Source organism: Mytilus californianus, unplaced genomic scaffold (assembly GCF_021869535.1).
Source record: "Mytilus californianus isolate M0D057914Y unplaced genomic scaffold, xbMytCali1.0.p SCAF_19, whole genome shotgun sequence".
NCBI lineage: Eukaryota > Metazoa > Mollusca > Bivalvia > Mytilida > Mytilidae > Mytilus > Mytilus californianus.
Genome location: NW_026262667.1, coordinates 8,367,034 through 8,387,870, shown reverse-complemented (window position 1 = coordinate 8,387,870; position 20,837 = coordinate 8,367,034). Strand labels below are relative to the sequence as shown.

The window sequence follows — 20,837 nt, the reverse complement described above, 5'->3', positions numbered from 1 at the left end:
TATGAAGAAATTTCATTCAATGAAGACAACTTTCGTTTAATGATAAATCAGATTCTCAAAAATTAAACACATTTTTTTAGTATGCCCATGGTGTTCACAGTATTTTACATTCCGTACTATAATAGAATAAAAAAATTCTTTTACTTTTCAATTCATCACCAAATAAACAAATAGTTTGCATTTCATATATTGCCACCGTAACGCGACACCCTTAAAACTAGCAAATCTTAAAAATTCTTGCATACTTATTAGACAGTTTCAATGTTGCTGCTCAAGATTTCAAATACTCCGAAGCATTCGTTGTTTCATCTTTAACTTTCTACACAAATTGAAAGACCTGTTGACAAAAAGCCGTGTAATTGATTGGTCTTATGCACTTTACCATCAGCAGTGATTAGTTTAGCAATACTTCGTACGACAGTCAAAATGTATGCATCAGTGCAATCTACCTGTATCTAAGCGTAATTTCGTAAATCTGGTCCTTTGTTTTAATTCTTACTGTGTATCATCTGTTGCAGTATAGTCGTTTGATTCGGTGCTTTAAACACAAGTTTAACTTGTATATTGTATATTGCTGTTTGCGAAAACATTGAACTGGTGAAAAAAGGATGTATTAATCAAACATGTTAAGGTTTGCTAGAGGATACCAGTTAAACCTAAAAATAACATTTAATACGTAAGGGACAATCATTTCATAATTTGAAGAGAAATTGACAACACCATGACAAAAAAGAAAAACGAAATCCCACAAAACACTACATAGAAAACAAAAGGCTAGGTAACGCAAACCCCACGTTATTGAACAATGTATGTAACAATGATTGTGCGTTTTTAAGAACATTATTGCGGACAGTAGTTCTAGAGAAAGGAATTCTATGTGACTGTCATGCAAGTGAGAAGTTTAGCTAGCTATAAAACCAGGTTTAATGCACCATTTTCTACGTAAGGAAATGCCTGTACCAAGTAAGGAATATGGAAATTGTTTTCCATTCGTTTGATGTGTTTGAGCTTTCGAGTTAGCCATTTCATAAGGGACTTACCGTTTTAAATTTTCCTTGGAATTCGGTATTTTTGTTATTTTACTATTTACTATGATATGTATACACCATGCGCAGTTGATGTAAATGTGTTAACCCTAAAAAAAAGACAGAAACTATAGTTATCGCGTTCACATTAATGAAATGTCCTTTTGGTATCTATTGACATGTGTAGGTTCAGGTATAAAGCATAATCTATTGTTTCGGCTTTCTCTTGAACTTCTAGGTAGTTTGGAGGATTTTGGATATAAAGGAGATGAAATATATCTTTAATATCATTTAGAATTAGTACGTCATCAATGTCTGTATTTATTTTTGTCGTTATCCGTTGGTGACATTTGTTTCATACGCAGAGGTGGGATCCTTACACAAAAACTTTTCCAACAGATTTTTGAGAGGTAACATCGAAATTAACACTTCATAAGTTTTTCGGACTCAATTAGGAATTAGTTGACCGATACAATACGTTTGTGTCTCAACTCCCTAGTGACATTATCTCACAGTCTTAGATCATAATATACGTCGCCTGCTCAGTGATTTTACCGATTGTGACTTTTTCATTGAGTTCGAATTTGCATAGCGGCCGATGATACATGAATAGCAGAAGACGCTTACATCGTCGACTGAATTACAACCACGAAATTTACAATGAGTTCAAATTGGAAACCAGTCCTCTGTCGGAAAACTATCCAACCATGAATGTTTTTGTGACATAGATATTCTGTGACACTCAACCAAGTCATGATGATGACCGTAACATTTTCAAAATGATGAATTCAACTTTAACATTAGGAACCTTAAAGCCTCCTGGTAAATATATATAATGTGTCAACTAATTCGTGATGGTGTCTGTAAAACTTTCAAAGGGACTACTTCAACTTAACCATTTAGACAAGGAACGTATGGTAGGATGTGCAAACTTTGGAATATGATATCATCTGGGAGATACATACTTCAAATGCAGGCACTAAAGAAATGTTTACATAAAATGGAAAGGTCACAATTCGGGAAGCTAAAATTATCTCTTTTGTCGTAAAGTTTTGTTTCTTACCGATCCTTAATTTTTAAAGGTAAGTCAAGATATGTGGCAGAATTGTATCTGTGGTATCATTTATTTCATGTTCGATGGGACAGATGTCTTCAACATAGTAACAAAACTTAGAATTATTTAGTGAGAGGACACCATCTATATAAAGGAACGTGAAGTTAAAGGATAATGCTAGTTTCTTTTTTCATTTTTTTGAGAAGCACCTGTATGAAGTGTAGAAGTATCAGTCCAATAAAGAATATTTACAACAACTCTTTGAGGGATTGGTGATATGTTGATAGGCAAATTTCAATCTCTACCAACATACTATTTTTTCCAGTGGTAGCCCATCATCCAGGTTTTTTACGTTCCCTCGTCTTTGGTATTAATGTACTTTTTGTCTTGATAGAATAATCAAGCAACAATCAATCAATAATTCCAGTTAGTTCTTAGAACAAAGGGAGTTATGAAACTTCATTTTGTATATTTGAAATTAAAATTCTTGTAAATTTAAGATAAAAGATAGAGAATTGAGTGTTTAACCCCGTCCGTATTCGTTATATTTCTTTCCCAAACTAGGAACCTGTATTCCAGTGGTTATCGTAAGTAACTGTCTACAATAATTGCTTTTGTAATGTTATTTACTTCAATAGAGTCGTTAGTTGCCTCTTTTTGGGATGTTACTCCATTCGCTGAAAATGGGGGAGGCTTTTATAGCTGGCCTCATGGTATGATTTTTGCTCATCATTGTTGAACGTAGTGCTCTGTTACTTTTCGGTCCAGCGTTCTTTATCGATAGTGGTCAGAATGGCAACCACATCTCCATATTTCTGTTAGGCATGCATTTAACACAAATGCATTTGATGGTGTGAATTCGCATTGCTATACGACGTGTCTCGGTATTCATACATCCAACATTCATGTATTTAGTTATGATGTTTCCTTTGTAAGTCTGGTTTGATATTGTGTTATGGCTTATCGTTTGTGGTTTGAATTCTGTATTTTCGGTACATTTCACATATGTCTTATTTGTCAGTATAGTCGAGTTACTCGTTGTTCGTCTACAGTGTTTTTGTTTTATGTTGTTTGTTTTCAAGTGTGTTTACCGTGTGGTCTTACGTGATCTTGTCTTGTATTACAGTTATTTCATTTTTATTTTCTATATATATGTAAAAGTTAAGATAATTAATCCGCTATTTTGTTTATATGATTTTTAGTTTAAAGCAACTATATGCAAAGGATTTTTTGGTTTATACACAGTTTTGATTTTGAAGAAAAACCGACATGGTTAGAAAATACAAATAATAACACCATTGCAAACTCAGTTCCATTTTAATATTCTTGTCATGGTTAGAAAATACATAAAATAACACCATTACAAATTCAATCTTAATATATTCTTGTACGTGTCTACAATAAACCAAATTTATTCTATTTTTAAAAATTTTGATAATATGAACGTCACAAAAAATACGTCACTTTTTGTGGCGTTGATACATTCGTATGACGTACAGTTTATAATTCGTTCGTGGTGTCCTGTTGTGCTGTCGTGGATTCATGGGAGGTATCCGTTGTTATTCTGTGGTTTACATGTTGTAGAGTATTATTATATTATTTATTTATGTGTTTAGATATAAGAAGATGTGGTATGAGTGCCAATGAGACAACTCTCCATCCAAGTCAAAATTTATGAAAGAAAACCGTTTTGTGTTTCTCTGTTCTGCGTGTTCTTGCGTTTATTTGTACTGTATTCCTGTCACGTAATGTTATCATTTTAGCAGTATTTTTATAAGCGGGAGGTTTGGCTAGCCATAAAACAAGGTTCAACCCACAAGTTTTTTCTTAAAATGTCCGATACCAAGTCAGGAATATGGCAGTTGATATCAAATAGTCCGTTTCTATGTATGTTGGCGTGTTGCAGTTCAATATTTCTGTTGTTCCGTTGTTTTCCTCTTATAGTTGATGTGTTTATCCTCGCTTTTGGTTAGTGACCCGTATTTGTTTTCGCTTAATCGATTAATGACTATTGAACAGTGGTATACTACTGTTGCCTTTATTTATTATGTACAATGCTTCTTTCGCTTTGAATTTAGAGCAATAAGACGTTTGGGTATCAATATGACCTTTACGAAAAACGACCAAAAGACAAACAACAGTACACAAAACATTACAGGTCTGGAGCTTTACTACGAGTTTCAAATACAAGTACTAGTTGTGAAGACAAATTATAAGTGACATCGGCAATCTACTGTTGTGTCAAATTGTACTTTATGGATATTTATTTTGAAAATAGTGCAATGACTTTTCTGCTAAACAAGTACAAAAAAATTACCTAAAAAAGTACTTCCTTTACAATAAAGATAAAAAATGAAAGTTCAGATACACATTTCAAACGCTGCAAAGTTGGTTCTGTCGATTATATAATACTATTAATACCGTTTTTGATGGACTATAAATCTTTCAGAAAGTATATTCTAAAGATTAACATTTACAAGATGTCATTTAAAAGTATTTTATTCAATTCTTAATTCAATGCATTTTAGTGATTGAGCTAAGAAAGACATGATTTCCCTAACATACGCAAATAATAAGTTTAGTTCATTGAAAACTTGTGAACTGACCTTATCAAAATACATGTATATATTCAAGCTAATTCCGATACAAGAATAAGTCTAACATGTTCTATTAATTTGAATTAACATAGGAATTTCAAATGTCAAGTTTCTGGATATATATTCATGAATTTCTTGTAATGCATGAAAATTTACATATTTTTGTTTGATATAAACACACAATGGAACAAACATTCTTTTTAGACAGCTCTAAAATATTTCTTGCGTAAATTATTGCGGATTTCGCAATAATTATCTCACCATTAATTTAAGATTTTTAAAACGCTGCCTTTTTAACATTCGAATATAAAATTAACAATAGAATATGAAATGAGATCATTAACGTGTTTTAACGTTACCAGTTTCCGATAAGAAAGAATAACCAGGCTTATAATTTGGTATGCCAGACGCGCGTTTCGACTCATCAGTGGCGCATTATCGGTTTTGCAATTGAAATAGTTTACACTCAGATTGTTATACTGGAGGAAGTTTGATGGTGTTCTTACAATCGCTGGTTTACCCTCATTATGACAATTACAAGAACCAGTGCCCTCTGTAGTTTACAAAACGGGGCTTACAAAATTTTATACAAATACCGGTAATTTCTGTTTAGTGTAAGTGTACAATGTTTACTAAACGCATGTTACAAAATAGACATACATGCAATAATAATGATTGACTATTTTCTCAAATGAAAATGAAACCATGTCGTCATATAATGTCATAGTCGCTCTTAAATCATATATTATTGGCAAATGAATAAATCCGTTAAAAGTACCACTGATAATTGATAATGTAGTAGTCACATGGAAATCCTATAGCGATTTTCAATAACATGCATTTTGGCTTTTTGTTGTAATATTCAAAGGACGCAAAACTAAATCTACATATATATGTACTCTCACTAAATAATTTAAAGTTTGGTGACTATATTTTTTGGAATCTGTAAATAGGAAATTGTTTATTCGGAGAAAGGGGAATTCTTGAACACCTTTTACACTCAGGCTAGTTTTAGTCATTTCGTCTATTAAAAAAGTGGTTTATCAGATTCCAATAGCATTTATAATTTGATTTAATAACTCTTCTTTTTTTATTTTATGAGCTCTTCAACGTTTGTATTAAGTATTTGATTTTCAAATATTTTGACCTCGAGCATCATTAAGTGGTATTAATTGTCAAAATGAGCATCTGGCGCATGCAGTGAAATTTGGCACCGTTAATGTTATTTCAAAATTCAAACAACTCTTATTCTATTAATTTTTTTATTCAAAATGAATAAAGAATTTCATATGCATTGAAAACCAAAAGTTTCAAAATAATTAGCAAAATCTAGAAAAGGCTATCTACGCCTGTGGTAGAAAACCAAAGTGCTTCGAAAAATTTAAACATTCAATAAACAGTAATGAGTAATTAGAAAAAAAACGTTTGTAAATCATTGACTAATTTTCGAATTTCGCTTAATACAAATGAAAATAAAAACATTAAAAGGAAGCTTTTTGATACATTAAAAAGGCGGAAAAAAAAATACAACAAAAGAAAGGCGAAAGATACCAAAGGGATATTCAAAGTCATAAATCGAAAACCAACTGACAATGTCATGGCAAGAAAACGAAATACGACGAAAAGACAAACAACAGAAAATTAAACACAGCATAAAAAATCTTAAGAGTTAGCACACGAACCTAAATAAGAACTGGGAGGTGATTTTAAGTGCTCTTGGGGGGTAAGCAGATCCGACTCCACATGTGGCAACTCTCGTGTTGCACGTGTAAGTATAAACTCGATGATAGGTATAATTCGGAAGGACACATTTGAGGAAAAGAAGACGGGATTGTGGTTATGACAATTGGAACATATCCGTCGTCATCTGTGAAATAGATTTTCCATAACGGTCAACCTACTCATGATGGCGTCCGTAAAATTATTGAAGGTATGATTTCAACTTCGCAAGTTGGAACTCCTGGTTTAATATCTCCCTTGTTAGCAGCAACCCTCTATCAAAGAAATCGTGAAAGAAAATGCAAGCTCTGGAATGTCGTATTAACTGGGAGATATATACTCCTTATGCAGTCGCATGCTGGAATGTTGCGACATATAAATGGAAAATTATAAAAGAAATATTTTTCTATACAACAACTAGGTACATATGTTGTCCATCGTAAGCCCATTCATTACCTATCTAAATATTTGAATTAGGTGTAAAAAAAAATTGGTTCCATCTTATTTTAGAACTCCTTTTTCTATTTCTAAATTGTTTAAATTATTGACGTAATAAATTTGTTATCTCAAATACATGATTTAGAATTTTAAGTTGCCATTGCCATTGTCATCCGTATATTGAACTAGTACGAATAAGGTCTTAGACTTTGTGTTCTAAAATCAAAAGTTAATATAACATTCGTTATTGTGGATTTGGAAACTCGAGGGACTGATTGTATTTGGTAATATGCTCTGTAATTTGTAGAAACGAATTCATATACTAGATCACGAAATTAATTTGTTATAATAAATTATAATAGGTTGATTTATATAGAAATAAAATGATAATGTCTTAATTGGATGTCGTCAATTAAACAAAGGGAGTTAATTCCAGCTGAAGTAATAGCTCATCAAGTAAGATGGTAATTTGGTAAGTAAGTAATTTTGATGCGTTCATTTGTTGTAAATTTAAATTCCATCTTCAGATGAAACTGATTTCATATGAATGCTCATGACAGGTGCAGATTTAGGCAATGGCCCGATAGGCTGTGATGAAAATTCTTGTCCACCAATTTTGAATATTTTATGACATCCTGTTTTGAAGTTTCTATTTGTATAAAAATAAATCAACCAGTTGATTGACGGATGCAAATGTGCAAAAACTGTGATGGAAAGATGCACTTCGTGGGAAAACGTATCTTTCACATCCGCAACAAGCAACATTGCAAAAGGTATCCAACAGATCGAAAATACTGCATACACAATAAATATTGTTTTTGCAAGGCGCAGGGATTTATTGTCAATGATTGGTGCGTTTTCTCTACTTGTGACCTGCTTTCGTTTATGTCGGACATACAAAAACAATTTTAAGTAAGAAATTCCTACAACTATCAAGGGAATCCAAACAAGGCAAACTGAAAATACCACTGTGTAGCTGTATGTTGCCATTCTGTCCCAAATACATTCCAAACTTTTGTCATCAAAGCCATGCCCGCCAATTCCAGCTGAATTTAGCAGAACCATGATCATGCCAACGATATACAGTGATATGCACATAATGATACACGACCGACGAGTGAATATTCTCTCGTAATGTGAGTTGTGACAGATTAATATGTATCTGTTGAAGCTGAGCAATGTGATGGATCCCAAAGACGCAATACATGAAACTGTACACACTTTTCCGATTATCTCGCACATAACTGGATACTGCATGAAGAATTGCCGTCCTTCAACCTTACCTGAAAAGAAAGAATTAATCTGCATTATATCATTTGATAATAAAGGAACCAAAACTGTAATAAAAGAAATCCCAAACGCCAAGGTACATTTATAAAGGTGGAGTCTATAAAAACAGACAAACCCAACTGTTTCATTTTGATTTGGAGAAGGTATTTTCTGATAAATTGTCGTCGGTTAGAAACTCCGATTCCTATGAAAATAAGAACGGGTCGGCAAGGAGAAAATTACTTTTGGTATTTTTGTCATGAATATGAATTTGTCATGTAAAGAATGTAGTGACATTATGATAGGTTTTGTATTTGGAATTTTTAAGCTTGTATTCAGATTATTTTCGAGTTTTTTATAAAAGGCTGCTGTTTGTCGAATTTGGATTGAATCACAATTCTTCATTATTAATAAGTGTGCTTACATCACAAAACAGATTCATGTATGTCATTCTCAATGAGTTTTGAGCTGTGTAAACACGGAACGTGTGACTTTGTTATTAAGAATATATTTTTTTAATCCAATTATTCATCAATAACATGAAAGGTACCAATTTGTTTGCACCAGATGCGCATTTCGTCAATAAATGTCTTTTCAATTATGCTCGAGGCCGAAATATTTGAAAATCCAAAGCTTATCAAAATAATGAAGAGCTTTTTATAAATCAAAAAGAACAAACAAGTATCGCCAAAAGTTGGACAAGAAATCAGAGCTTTGCATGTGGTTCAAAACTTTGTTATCTATAGGAAACATAGAAGCCGAGATGAAACGAGTCAGAGTTTTGTCAAAGAACGTCTCGTCCTTTTTCTCAAAACATTTTTTAGAAAGTTTCAAGACCTAATATATAAATGTCCAGTGTCTACTTCTCAAGTAATACAATATGGTTTTATGGAGTTATAGATTCTATGTGCTGAAGGTGTGTTTCTTTCTATTTTCTTATCAGTTTTCTCTTTATTTGTTTTCGTGCTACTGGGCGATTAAGGGGAGCAATCCAAACAGACTGTGACAATAATTGGGATCCAGCAGCCAATAGTGTGTAAACATACATTACTGCTATACAACACAACTGACTAAAAACTTCAAACAAGCGTGAATCAATTTAATAAAGACGCCAACAAAAAAGTTGATTGAAGATACTTGTGTTTTTCACTGTAAAAGAATCAGTTACTTTCATGTAGTTTGCAGTCTATATTTTAAATATTAGATTTGTAACTTAGTGTCTGTAACACTTATAAATGATTGATGAAATTAATGGTCGTCATATCCGAAATCAAATGACGACTTCATTTTAAAGCAACCAATACTAATATAAGCAGATATTATTGTTTTTTACAATTCCGCAAAATGCTGTTCTAATGTCGTTATAAGCCGCTTGGAATAGTTTATATGCAAAATGAGAAAACTCAAGTCAAGAGCTTTAAATTGTTGATACTTTATTTCCTTCAGATATGAAGTATATTTCTATAATTTAATTTACCATAAATCTAGTCATGTTTTCAATCATGGGCAAATCGGTAATTAAACGTCTTTGAATACAGATTTTCAAGAATCTCAGTCTCCAAGTATGGATGCAAAGACCGATAAACTTTAAAAGATTCGGAAACAGCCTAAAAGTAGCATATTTTTATAACTTAGCTGTGCATTCAGTTCTTTAGTTATTTTTAACCATTGTATTCTGAATATGTTTTTGTCATTTAAACATGCTGATTCCTCCTTGGTAGCGTCTTCAATCTGCATACAAAATAAACCAAATGGTTGGTTAGTATTCCATCTGACGGCAATTTCCGTTTGACTGATACCACATTTCAACATTTATTTTGCCGGCAAGATAAAAACAAATATATATTATATGCTAGCCCTTTTTAGACAAACTCGTAACATTAAATTTAAATCATTCAGCGGAAAGTTCCTTTCATTTGCGAAAAAAAAATGTTAATGTAGATGATTTAAAAATCAATGATATATAATCTAAAATGGATGCGGGGACGTTGGGAACCATGTCTCGTCTTGGTGAAAACATTGTTATAATGGGCAACCAAATCTGCATGATAATTTACATACGAACTCAAAAACAAATTATGTCATAAGAACGCCAAGATTACTAAACTTTTATCAAACTTGTCGATAACCTTTTGGGTCAGTCTTCATACTTTAATTTATTATATTTTTATTCAGATTGATAAAACAAAACATATGCTTAACCAGTTCATGTTAAGCGTTGCTGTTGTCAAATTGTTTTGATTTCAAATATAAAATCATGCACTATTGACTAATATATGACCAAAGAGAATGTGAGTAACAGTTGGGTTTATCTTTCATTCTTACTAAAGCTGTTATTATCGACGATGACCCGTTGAATGTTATTACAGATTGTGAATCTTAATTAAGATTTGATGTAGAAGATAGCAGTAATTGTGAAAAATTTGCGGTAGACAGTTGTACTACTTACATATAAAAAACATGAACACACTCAAATTAGAAAGTAAAATAGCAAAAATACCGAACTCCAAGGATATTCAAAACGGAAAGTCCTTTATCAAATGGCAAAATCAAAAGCTCAAACACATCAAACGAATGGAAAACAACTGTTATATTCCTGACATGGTACAGGTATTTCCTTATGTATAAAATGGTGGATTAAACCTGGTTTTATAGCTAGCTTATCCTCTCACTTGTTTGACAGTCGTATAAAATTCCATTATATTGACAACAATGTGTGAACAAAACAAACAGGATAGGTGAAATTGTCAAAAATTGGGGTATAGCAGTCAACATTGTGTTTTTATCTTAATCACTATAAAACAAATAACTATTTCAACAACAAAAAACAAAGGAAAACGTGTCTGTTGTTTCTTTAATTTCTAGTTCTGGAGGATATATTAATGGAACGCTGTTATATGTATGATGTCTTAAATCGATGACAGTTAAGTTGTATCATTATCCTTTCTATGAAATTATAGTTTATGATTAAGATGTTTTAAGGCTCTAACACACATGTACATATTGAACTATTTAAAACTGCTGAGTAAATATCATCTCTTACTTCTTTTATTGTGAAAATCATAACCATATAATAAATGACAAGCGTATGAGATATAATATGAAAAAAAAATTTGGAGATTTTGGAAACTTATATGAACTTTCTAATTGAAAATTGAAATAATGATTTAAATCAGTTCATGTAATTCATAGAGTAGTATGGCTAAGTAATATCTACCAAGGTCGATAAAATGTCCGAATCTAGAAATAAGTAAAATAACAAAAATACCAAACTCCAAGGAAAATTCAAATCGGAAAGTCCCTTATCAAATGGCAAAATCAAAAGCTCAAGCACATCAAACGAATGGAAAACAACTGTCATATTCCTGGCTTAGTACAGGCATTTCCTTATGTAGAAAATGGTGGATTTAACCTAGTTTTATAGCTAGCTAAACCTCTCACTTGTATGACAGTCGCATAAAATTCGATTATATTGACAACAATGTGTCAACAAAACAAACAGACATAATAGGAAAAAATGTCAAAATTAGGGGTGCAGCAGTCAATATTGTGTTGTAATCTTAATCACTATAAAAACAAAGAAAAATTGCTACAAAGAAAAACAAAATGGCATATAGACAAAGCACATAAGCAAAAATGAAAGACAAGAATACAAAAACTGACCACAGCACAACAACACATTGTCAGGATGCATAAGTACCGAGCCACGCCAATAGAATATTACCAAAAATGGACTAAACAGTAAAGGTTAATAATTTACAAATACAAATAAAAGAACACTATAACACATAATTAAGATGATAAACAACGTCAGTACCTAGAATCTTTACTTCAAGACCATTATGTATTATTTGTGAAGTTGATACGGAATATTTATCAACAAGTTCTTGGTATCTTCCGATGAAATTTTTTAGAAAAAGGACGATACGTTCTTTGACTTAACCCTGGTTCATCATATGGAAATTGACATGGAATAGACTGCATTATTATAGCTTTTTATGTGTTTCAAAAATAAACTATAAAAATTACAACTTTTCCAAACGTTCAAAAGAAAAATGTGTCCAATACATGAAGTTTCGTTTTTAAACGGGTTATTCTGTAAACAGATAACCATTACTGAAGATATACAAGCTACATGCGTGAATCTTGGACAGAGATGTCTTTAAGTTATATATCATATTGACCTAATTCCATCAAACGAAATATTGATTTATTAAGTTAACAACTAATTTAAGACAAATAAAATCCACTTAACTGGATGATAACATGTGAGAAGGATAAATCACTCTTAAAATCATTGTATAGAAGTTAACATTAATGAGTGGTACCAACTTCCTGGATGACAAAGATCAGTTATATTAATTTAGTCCTTGCATGAATAGCAAAGGTTTATATATTTGTAAAAGAGAGGCAAAAGATACCAAAAGGATAATCAAACTCATAAGTCGAAAACTAACTGACAATGATTGAAATAGTGTAACCTTTTGCATTGTAATTTGCTTTTTAAGTTCAAAGCATCATTACTTAAACAGAGATCAATAACAGAAAGGTTTAGGGCTTTTTGACGGGTGTTTAAAAAATTTCTTAGAATTACAAATCGCATTTTGTGATAAAGGTGTCGTTTAAGTGTCGTCGTTGTTACTTAACAGAATTGTTATAACATTTGACAGGACGAAACTTTGACACAGTTTTGTAACAAGATGTTCCCGGTTTAAGAAGGAGCAAATATAATCAGCATAAATAATTTTGATTTTAACAAAATATTACCTGAAATTGACATCATTGTAAAAAATGCTTCATTTTTTTATGACAAGATATTTCTTAAGTTTAGTGAACGTTTTGTTTTCAATATAGGCAATCCTATGAGAACCAAATATACTCCAAATCTCGCCGACGTGTTCCTTTATGCATATGAGTCATGAAGCATTACCCTTTAACTTCACGTTCCACTATAAAGATGCTGTTCTTTCTGTGATTAATTCAAAGTTTAGTTGCTTTACTGATCAAATCTACCAATCGAACTTACAAAAGAGGATAAAACGGATAGATTGTGTTTTATATTTAGACTTATACGGGGCGCCGAATGGGACTTGAACTTTTTGTAATCAAAATCAATTTTGTGTACACAAAATTCAATTCTGTCATAACAAAACCATTTTTGTCTTACAAAACTATGTGATACAGACTTGTTTTCTGAGAACTTGACAAAATTCTTTTTTGTAGACAAAATTAATTTTTGTAGGCAAAATTCATTTTTGTTTTTGACAAATAGGTATGCAAATATAAACTTATTTGCATACAAAATTGACTTTTGTTACCTGATATTTAAATTAAAACACAAAAGTCAATTTTGTGAGACAAAATTGAAATTGTACATGTTGATTAAATTAGCATCCTGTGATTTTGTAATTAAAATTATTTTTTGTGTAGACAAAATTGAGTTTTGTTAGACAGAAGTGAAAATTTAACACAAAATTGACTTTTGTGACACAAAATTGACTTTTGTGACACAAAATTGACTTTTGTGACACAAAATTGACTTTTGTGACCAAAACGTCTTTTGTGACACAAAATTGACTTTTGTGACAAAAATGACTTTTGTGACACAAAATTGATTTTTGTTAAATGTTCACTTCTGTTTAACAAAATTCAATTTTGTCTAAACAAAAATAAACACAAAATTGAATTTTTGTGACAAAATCTCAGTTTTGTATGCAAATTAGTTCACAGAATCCAAACTAAACTAATTTGCATACAAAATTGACTTTTGTCGCCCAATTTTCAAATTAAATAACAAAAGTAAAGTCTGTGATACAAAAATGAATTTTGTCATGACAAAAGTAACTTTTGTCCACTGAAAGATAATTTTGAATGACAAAATTTAAATTTGTAGGATGCTACAAATTTTGTTAAACTGAACTCATTTTTGTTGAACAAAACTCACTTTTGTCCGTACAAAATTGAATTTTGAGTACAAAACCACAAGAGTCCTGTTCGGCGCCCCGTAACTTATGCCTAGAAATTGACAATGTCAGGTCGGTGTCTGCTTACAAAGATGCTTATTAACCTAAATACGAAAACAACACGTTATAAATTTCATGAGTCCGAAGCGCTTTTCTGGATTAACCTTCATTATGAACGCTCAAAGCCGAATATTTGAAAGCCAAGGATGAATAAGAACCGAAACAGTTGAAGAGCTATAGAGCTATATATAACCAAAGGCTTAAATGAGAAAAGTTGAAGTCTAATCTTCAAAACTTTTACGAACGCCATAATTCTTTGGTTGAAAGTTATGTCATATTTTGATAAAGATGTTTGCATATATGTCCCATTTAAAGTAGCCTTATTTGCCTTTCCTATGATGTTAACGAATGCTATTTGTCACTGGATTTTTATTTGTCATGAGAAACACTTTGGAAGCGACTAGTTGAGCAGGAAATTCTTACCCTTATCCTTTTATGGACTCATTTTTAATGTACGCTTTTATGTGCCATTTTTTATTCCAAAGATCGACATAAAAAGAGAGGTTGAGTACTCAAATACTAGATTCACCCCGTTAAATTTTAACTGCCTAATCCATGTCAGCAACCAATGGTTGTATTTTGTTATATATTTGTTTCGTGCTTTAAATGTTTAAGTACTATTGGGTATGAACCGCTTGTGAAGTACTATTCCCAAAATGTACTATACACCCAGTAGATTTCATTGTGCTAAAACTCCTTCAGAAAAGGTTAACTGTAAACGGCTTTAGTTGTTCCCTTTTACAAATGTAGTTGTTGTGGCTTAAATGAGAAAAGTTGAAGTCTAATCTTCAAAACTTTTACGAACGCCATAATTCTTTGGTTGAAAGTTATGTCATATTTTGATAAAGATGTTTGCATATATGTCCCATTTAAAGTAGCCTTATTTGCCTTTCCTATGATGTTAACGAATGCTATTTGTCACTGGATTTTTATTTGTCAAGAGAAACACTTTGGAAGCGACTAGTTGAGCAGGAAATTCTTACCCTTATCCTTTTATGGACTCATTTTTAATGTACGCTTTTATGTGCCATTTCTTATTCCAAAGATCGACATAAAAAGAGAGGTTGAGTACTCAAATACTAGATTCACCCCGTTAAATTTTAACTGCCTAATCCATGTCAGCAACCAATGGTTGTATTTTGTTATATATTTGTTTCGTGCTTTAAATGTTTAAGTACTATTGGGTATGAACCGCTTGTGAAGTACTATTCCCAAAATGTACTATACACCCAGTAGATTTCATTGTGCTAAAACTCCTTCAGAAAAGGTTAACTGTAAACGGCTTTAGTTGTTCCCTTTTACAAATGTAGTTGTTTTGGGCTCTCACATGTTTTATATTTTTGTATTTCCAAAATTTTAGTCTCGCGCGTACCAGACGATGGTTCCAAAACACTCGTTGTGCGAGTGGAAACCATATGCTTTAAAAGAATTTGGTGTTTGTAGCAGATTTAATGTAGTCTATAGCAATTTGTTCCCCAACTTTTTTAAATCTAAGCGATAGTTATCGTTTGAGACAGGAGCATTATTAATAACCTTGTATTGACGTTGGTTATAAAAAATGAAAACAACACGTTATAAATTCAATGCGTCTGAATTTAGCTCTTTTCTGCAACTACTTTCATCAGGAATGATCAGAGCCGAATATTATAAATGTTCATTCAATATGAAAAACAAGAGGTGGTTTTCATGGAGCCTGTCATCGCCAATCAAGGATGACATCTTTAAAATTCTTATTATTACATGATATAAGCAAATCATCCCTAAAACGGATAAATCAGCAATACTGATGACGTCGCTCTTTTGATATAAATCATGAGTTATTATTGCTTGTCGGCATGGTCCAATAAGGGGAAAAGCCTTATTGGACAGGGCCGAAAAGCAATAGAGAATTTTCCACTTCCGGTCTCAAGTTTCACAAAATTTTGGACGTATTTAAAAGAAATGACACATTTAAAGAACAAGAACATGTAATTATGATTCGTTATTTGTTACGATTTTAAGCAGAAACATTCCACAACCTTTCCGAGTAGAATTTTCATTTTACCATCATTGATTCGTTTTCGTCGTTCAAAAACAGAAGAACGCAGACGTTACCAATAAGAATGGTATAATGTCTAAATTGATCAAATGAATTGAATTAGGCTCAGCATAGATTAAGTACCTGGACTGGAAATCCGAAATATCATCAATATTGACAAACAATTCGTCGTGACTGGGAAAAGGCAAGTTCAAATGTGATTTACAATGTTTATAACTGCAAGTTTCTTAGTTTAATCGAAGAATTAGAATCATTTAATAAATTATGAACTGTCTGTTTCTGTATTGGCCCTGACTGTTATAGATTCTGTATAGTTGTATTGGCCCTCGACTTTTTGAGTCACGGGCCCTATACAACTTACCTCGAATCAGTTAATAATACTACAATAATACAATATCAAGACTCTGATGTCAATTGTGCTCAATCCTTCGATGAAAAGGATTAATACGTTCTCAAATATCTTAATAATTTAAATGTTTCCTGCAATTATTTTTTCTTCAAATTTGTACTGTTTCATTCCTTTTTTCTGCATCGATACTGCTTCATATTTTCCTGTATTTAAATTTTTCAATATTATTTAAAGACAGAAAAAAAGTTTATTATATCAGTATATATAAACTAACTGACATTGATGTGCTGATGTAAAATCTATTTTGGAAAGAAAAGCTGCTTTGATATAACATGCGTGCTGTTTATGAGATACGCACTGTTCTCTGTTACTTTGTTTATAAGAATAAAGTATCCATTCATTTATCGACTAACATAAGTAAGAAGTCAAGTTATCTTTTTAAACATGACTTATTTCGAGTTACATGATAAATAACCAGGAAGTATTTTTATTATATTAAGTTCTTTTTTCTAAATATTCATCATTCGTTTCAATTATATATAGCATTGAGCACATATCTCATATGACCATCTTTCTTTAATGCAAGTACAAATCAGCGTCGTTGATGATTATTAGCCAAGGATTATGAAAATGATAACATAGAAATAAATTGACGCTTTGGTCCTATAATTCCTACACTGTATTGATATTGCTTGGTAAACTAAGTATTATCTGACAATTATATAGTACGCTTTCGTCTAGTCACGTGATCTTACTTTGAGTGGAAGAAGCACCAGCAGAGGTAATTTTGTGGATGTGAAATAAAAAGGAAAAAGTTTGATTTTGTCTCGTTTTCCATACAATCACAAACGCACAATTCAAATAGAAAACAAGCTTATAACAGGTGTACATGTTATATATAATGCTTGGTTATTGAAGAGTATTTGAGCTGATGTAAATCAAATAACAACATATTCACTATTTGATAAATCAACTTTGGAAAGAGACTTCTTATGCTTGCTATTACTTCTTCAAATCTCATTATTAATAGATATCTTTCATTGGTTCTTATCTGAAATTTCGAAGTGTCATTATAGTTAATGGAATATATATCAACTATATCACATTAATTTCAGTCGAATAATTTGAAGTTGGAGCCTTTTGTGAGCATATTATATCTTATTTTCTTATCAATTTATCTTATCGTTTTACTTTCGTTTGAGTTATTATTATCTCTTTTCGATTAGAAAGAAAAGAAAAGCGGAAAAATGCAATTAAGCAATTTATTTCTTTTTCTAGAAGTACAAATTAGTATCTTTTATCTGAAATAGTATTGGTCCAGATGGATTATGGTTTTATCTTCCTGATACAAAAAAACACTGAAATATTGAACTTGTTACGAAGGATTAAAATGTAAATTATAGCAAAGTAAAATTTTTGACGCTACTTCCAAATAAAATTCTCCCAGATTCAAACCATTCAAATAAATCATATTTAACTTCCCTTCAAGTAGCCACATTTAATACACAACATCAGTTGGGTAGTCCTCCTTTTTATAAGTCAATTTTAACTACTTCGGGAAAGTATCAGGTCAAATCGAAGATTTTTGAAAATAATCTCTTATGTTTAGAATTCCGGCATGTGTAGAGTTTCCATAATAGTTTCAATGATTTACTGGTTTTTTTTCTAACATATGCATACGATATGGCAAGAGGTATTGTGAGCTGAAACAAAAAACACATTTTTTCCTATTAAACAAACAAGATTACAACAACAAAATACAACGAACTTTTTATATTCAATTATAGAATGGGCATCTGGTGCAAAAAAAATGGTACCGTTAATGTTATTTCCAGAAGAGACCAAATGATGTAGAAGTAAGAAACTTTAAGATCACCGTACGGCCTTCAACAATAAGCAAAACCTTTACTACATAGCAAGCTATAAAGGCACCGATAAATGTAAAACAATTCAAACGAGAAAACTAACGGCATAATTTAGGTACAAAACAATTAATGAAAAACAAATGATATACAGCAACAAATTACAACTACTGAATTACAGGCTTCTGCCTTGAAAAGGCAAGCCATGTGAATTCATCCGGTAAACACTATCATCCGTAGTCAAACAACAAATATATATCTATCAGTTTTTGGTGATTATTCATTAAGGAACTACTTACCAACAATACTCATAGGATCCGCTATCATCGTAACATACAAATCTGAAATTGCCAAGTTAACCATGAAAACAGATTGCACTTGTCTGAGTTCTTTTGCTTTCGACACAACTATCAAAATAAGAAAATTTCCAAATGTTCCAACAAGTGATGCAATTACTAACAATAAAATACTAAGAATGGCAAATCCTGGAGACTCCTGAATAAATTCAAATCGTCTGAAATATAGACAGTCTTTACTAGTAGCATTCTTTGTACAGAAGCTATCATTCATTGTTAAATATATTCCTGTCCTAGCAATCTGTGTCGGTCTCGGAAAGAGCGTACAGTGCCAATCAGCTGTGTATCATACTTTCAATGCTTCCATTAGATTTATAAATAATTAATGAAGTTAAGAACCTATTGACGACATAAGACTTCCTAATTATTATTATTAATAGGTTATATGAATACTGACAGTCATTTGTAAATCACGGTTTTCTTAAGATATATAGAAATATAATAACATCAATAAGTGGCACCAATACATAATGTCAGCAATACATCATTATTTAGAAGGTCTTTCAATCGATCCTATTTTCTCTTACATCCACCAGCAGAATTGTTCAAGAAAATGTTAAAATGAAGGAGATCTTCAATACAAGATTTTAAAATTTATCTGATATGCAGATATTTTGAATGTTTGCAGTTGTCAAGCTGTAACTACTTGTATAAGTAAACATGAAATTTGCACTTACAAGTATATTATTGAAGTAATAATCTTTCTTTCTTTTCTGTAAGTTTTGGTCCTGCAGTTACTGTTCCAAGTCGAACTGACTGATATCTGCTAAATTGTTTGCAATTGGACTGTCATGGAAGTTGAATGTTTGATGCATCTATATAGAAGAAACCTGTCATTCACTTGAGTAAAACATTTCCTATACATAGTGTTTCGATTGTTCATGTTTTTACACTTTTCATTTCATTAGACTGTGTTTTATTTTGTTATTACCTTTACTGTATTATTATTCTCCCGCTAAATCCTTAAAAATGTTTATTTAGACACTAAACAATTATGCACGTCTTTCAACATAGCTAAATATACAAAAAAACGGTATCAACAGTGAAAAACAATTCTCTGGTAGATAAATAAACTGCAGATTAAATACGAGTGCATCCAAATATTCTCTTTCTTCTTTCAATGATTTCAAATAAGATACAGAAATATTTCATTTATTACGTAAAAAAATAAGGAGACATTTTATGATTGCCAATGACACAACTATCCACCAGAGTCCAAATAGCGTTGATGTAAGCAACTAAATTCTGTGTATACTGATAGATTCGATGCACAAGAGATTATTTTCATTTTTGTTTTGGTTAAATCAATATGTTTTCTATGTATTTTCTGAAACAAATATCCCAAGAGGGTGCGTCAGTATAAAAACAAAGATAGAAATCACAAGCTTACCCAGAGGCTAAAACCAGCTCTTTGTTGTCAACTTCTGAATAAAAACGTCAAATAATAAGATGCCAAGGATGCAATCAGAAATAAATGATAAACAAGAAATGATTGTAACAGGATGCTGTTACGAAGTCTCCCAAACGAAGCTCCCATAATTCGTAATTCCCAGGGTCGCCTGACATTGGGCAACGTCCAGTGAAAATTGGTTTGGTCCAGTAAAGTTATATGCATTAGTGATGCCTGGGGACTAACCTTGTTTATCATTCAAATCATCTTGGCATGACAAACCAGAATATATATGGTTTAGGGGTGGGGATCTCGACCATTTACAAGATACTAGAACATTGGGGGTGGGATGGAACCCCTGGGGACTGGCCCTATACGTCATTCAAATGTTCATTACATGATGAACAGGAATATATATGGTTTAGGGGTGGGGATCTCAACCATTTACAAGATATTAGAACATTGGAGGTGGGGGAACCCCTGGGGACTGACCGTATACGTCATTCAAATGTTCGAGACATGACAAACAGGAATATATATGGTTTAGGGGTGGGGATCTCAACCATTTACAAGATATTAGAACTTTCTCAAATGGCAGGGGGTCGGGATGACCCCTGGGGACTAACCCTGTATATCATTCAAACCATCTTCGCATGACAAACCAGAATATATATGGTTTAGGGGTGGGGATCTTGACCACTTAGAAGATATCAGAAC

At 31.9% G+C, this 20,837-nt stretch overlaps 1 protein-coding gene across 1 annotated transcript; it reads right to left on the bottom strand.

Moving 5' to 3' along the window:
• Positions 1 to 7,343: 7,343 nt before the first annotated feature.
• Positions 7,344 to 18,944, bottom strand: LOC127726999 (melatonin receptor type 1B-A-like). The gene is made up of 2 exons (XM_052234370.1): positions 18,674 to 18,944; positions 7,344 to 8,116 (listed from the first exon to the last, which is right to left on the bottom strand). Exons 1-2 carry the CDS (start codon positions 18,942 to 18,944, stop codon positions 7,344 to 7,346), a joined length of 1,044 nt encoding a protein of 347 aa, XP_052090330.1.
• Between the last annotated feature and the right edge of the window lie 1,893 nt (positions 18,945 to 20,837).

Excerpts from the sequence above, each read along its gene's own strand:
- LOC127726999 (XM_052234370.1), bottom strand. The coding sequence starts at position 18,944 with ATGAATGATAGCTTCTGTACAAAGAATGCTACTAGTAAAGACTGTCTA. Across the intron at positions 8,117-18,673 it reads GGATCCTATGAGTATTGTTG|GTAAGGTTGAAGGACGGCAA; the intron begins GTAAGTAGTTCC and ends CTTTCTTTTCAG.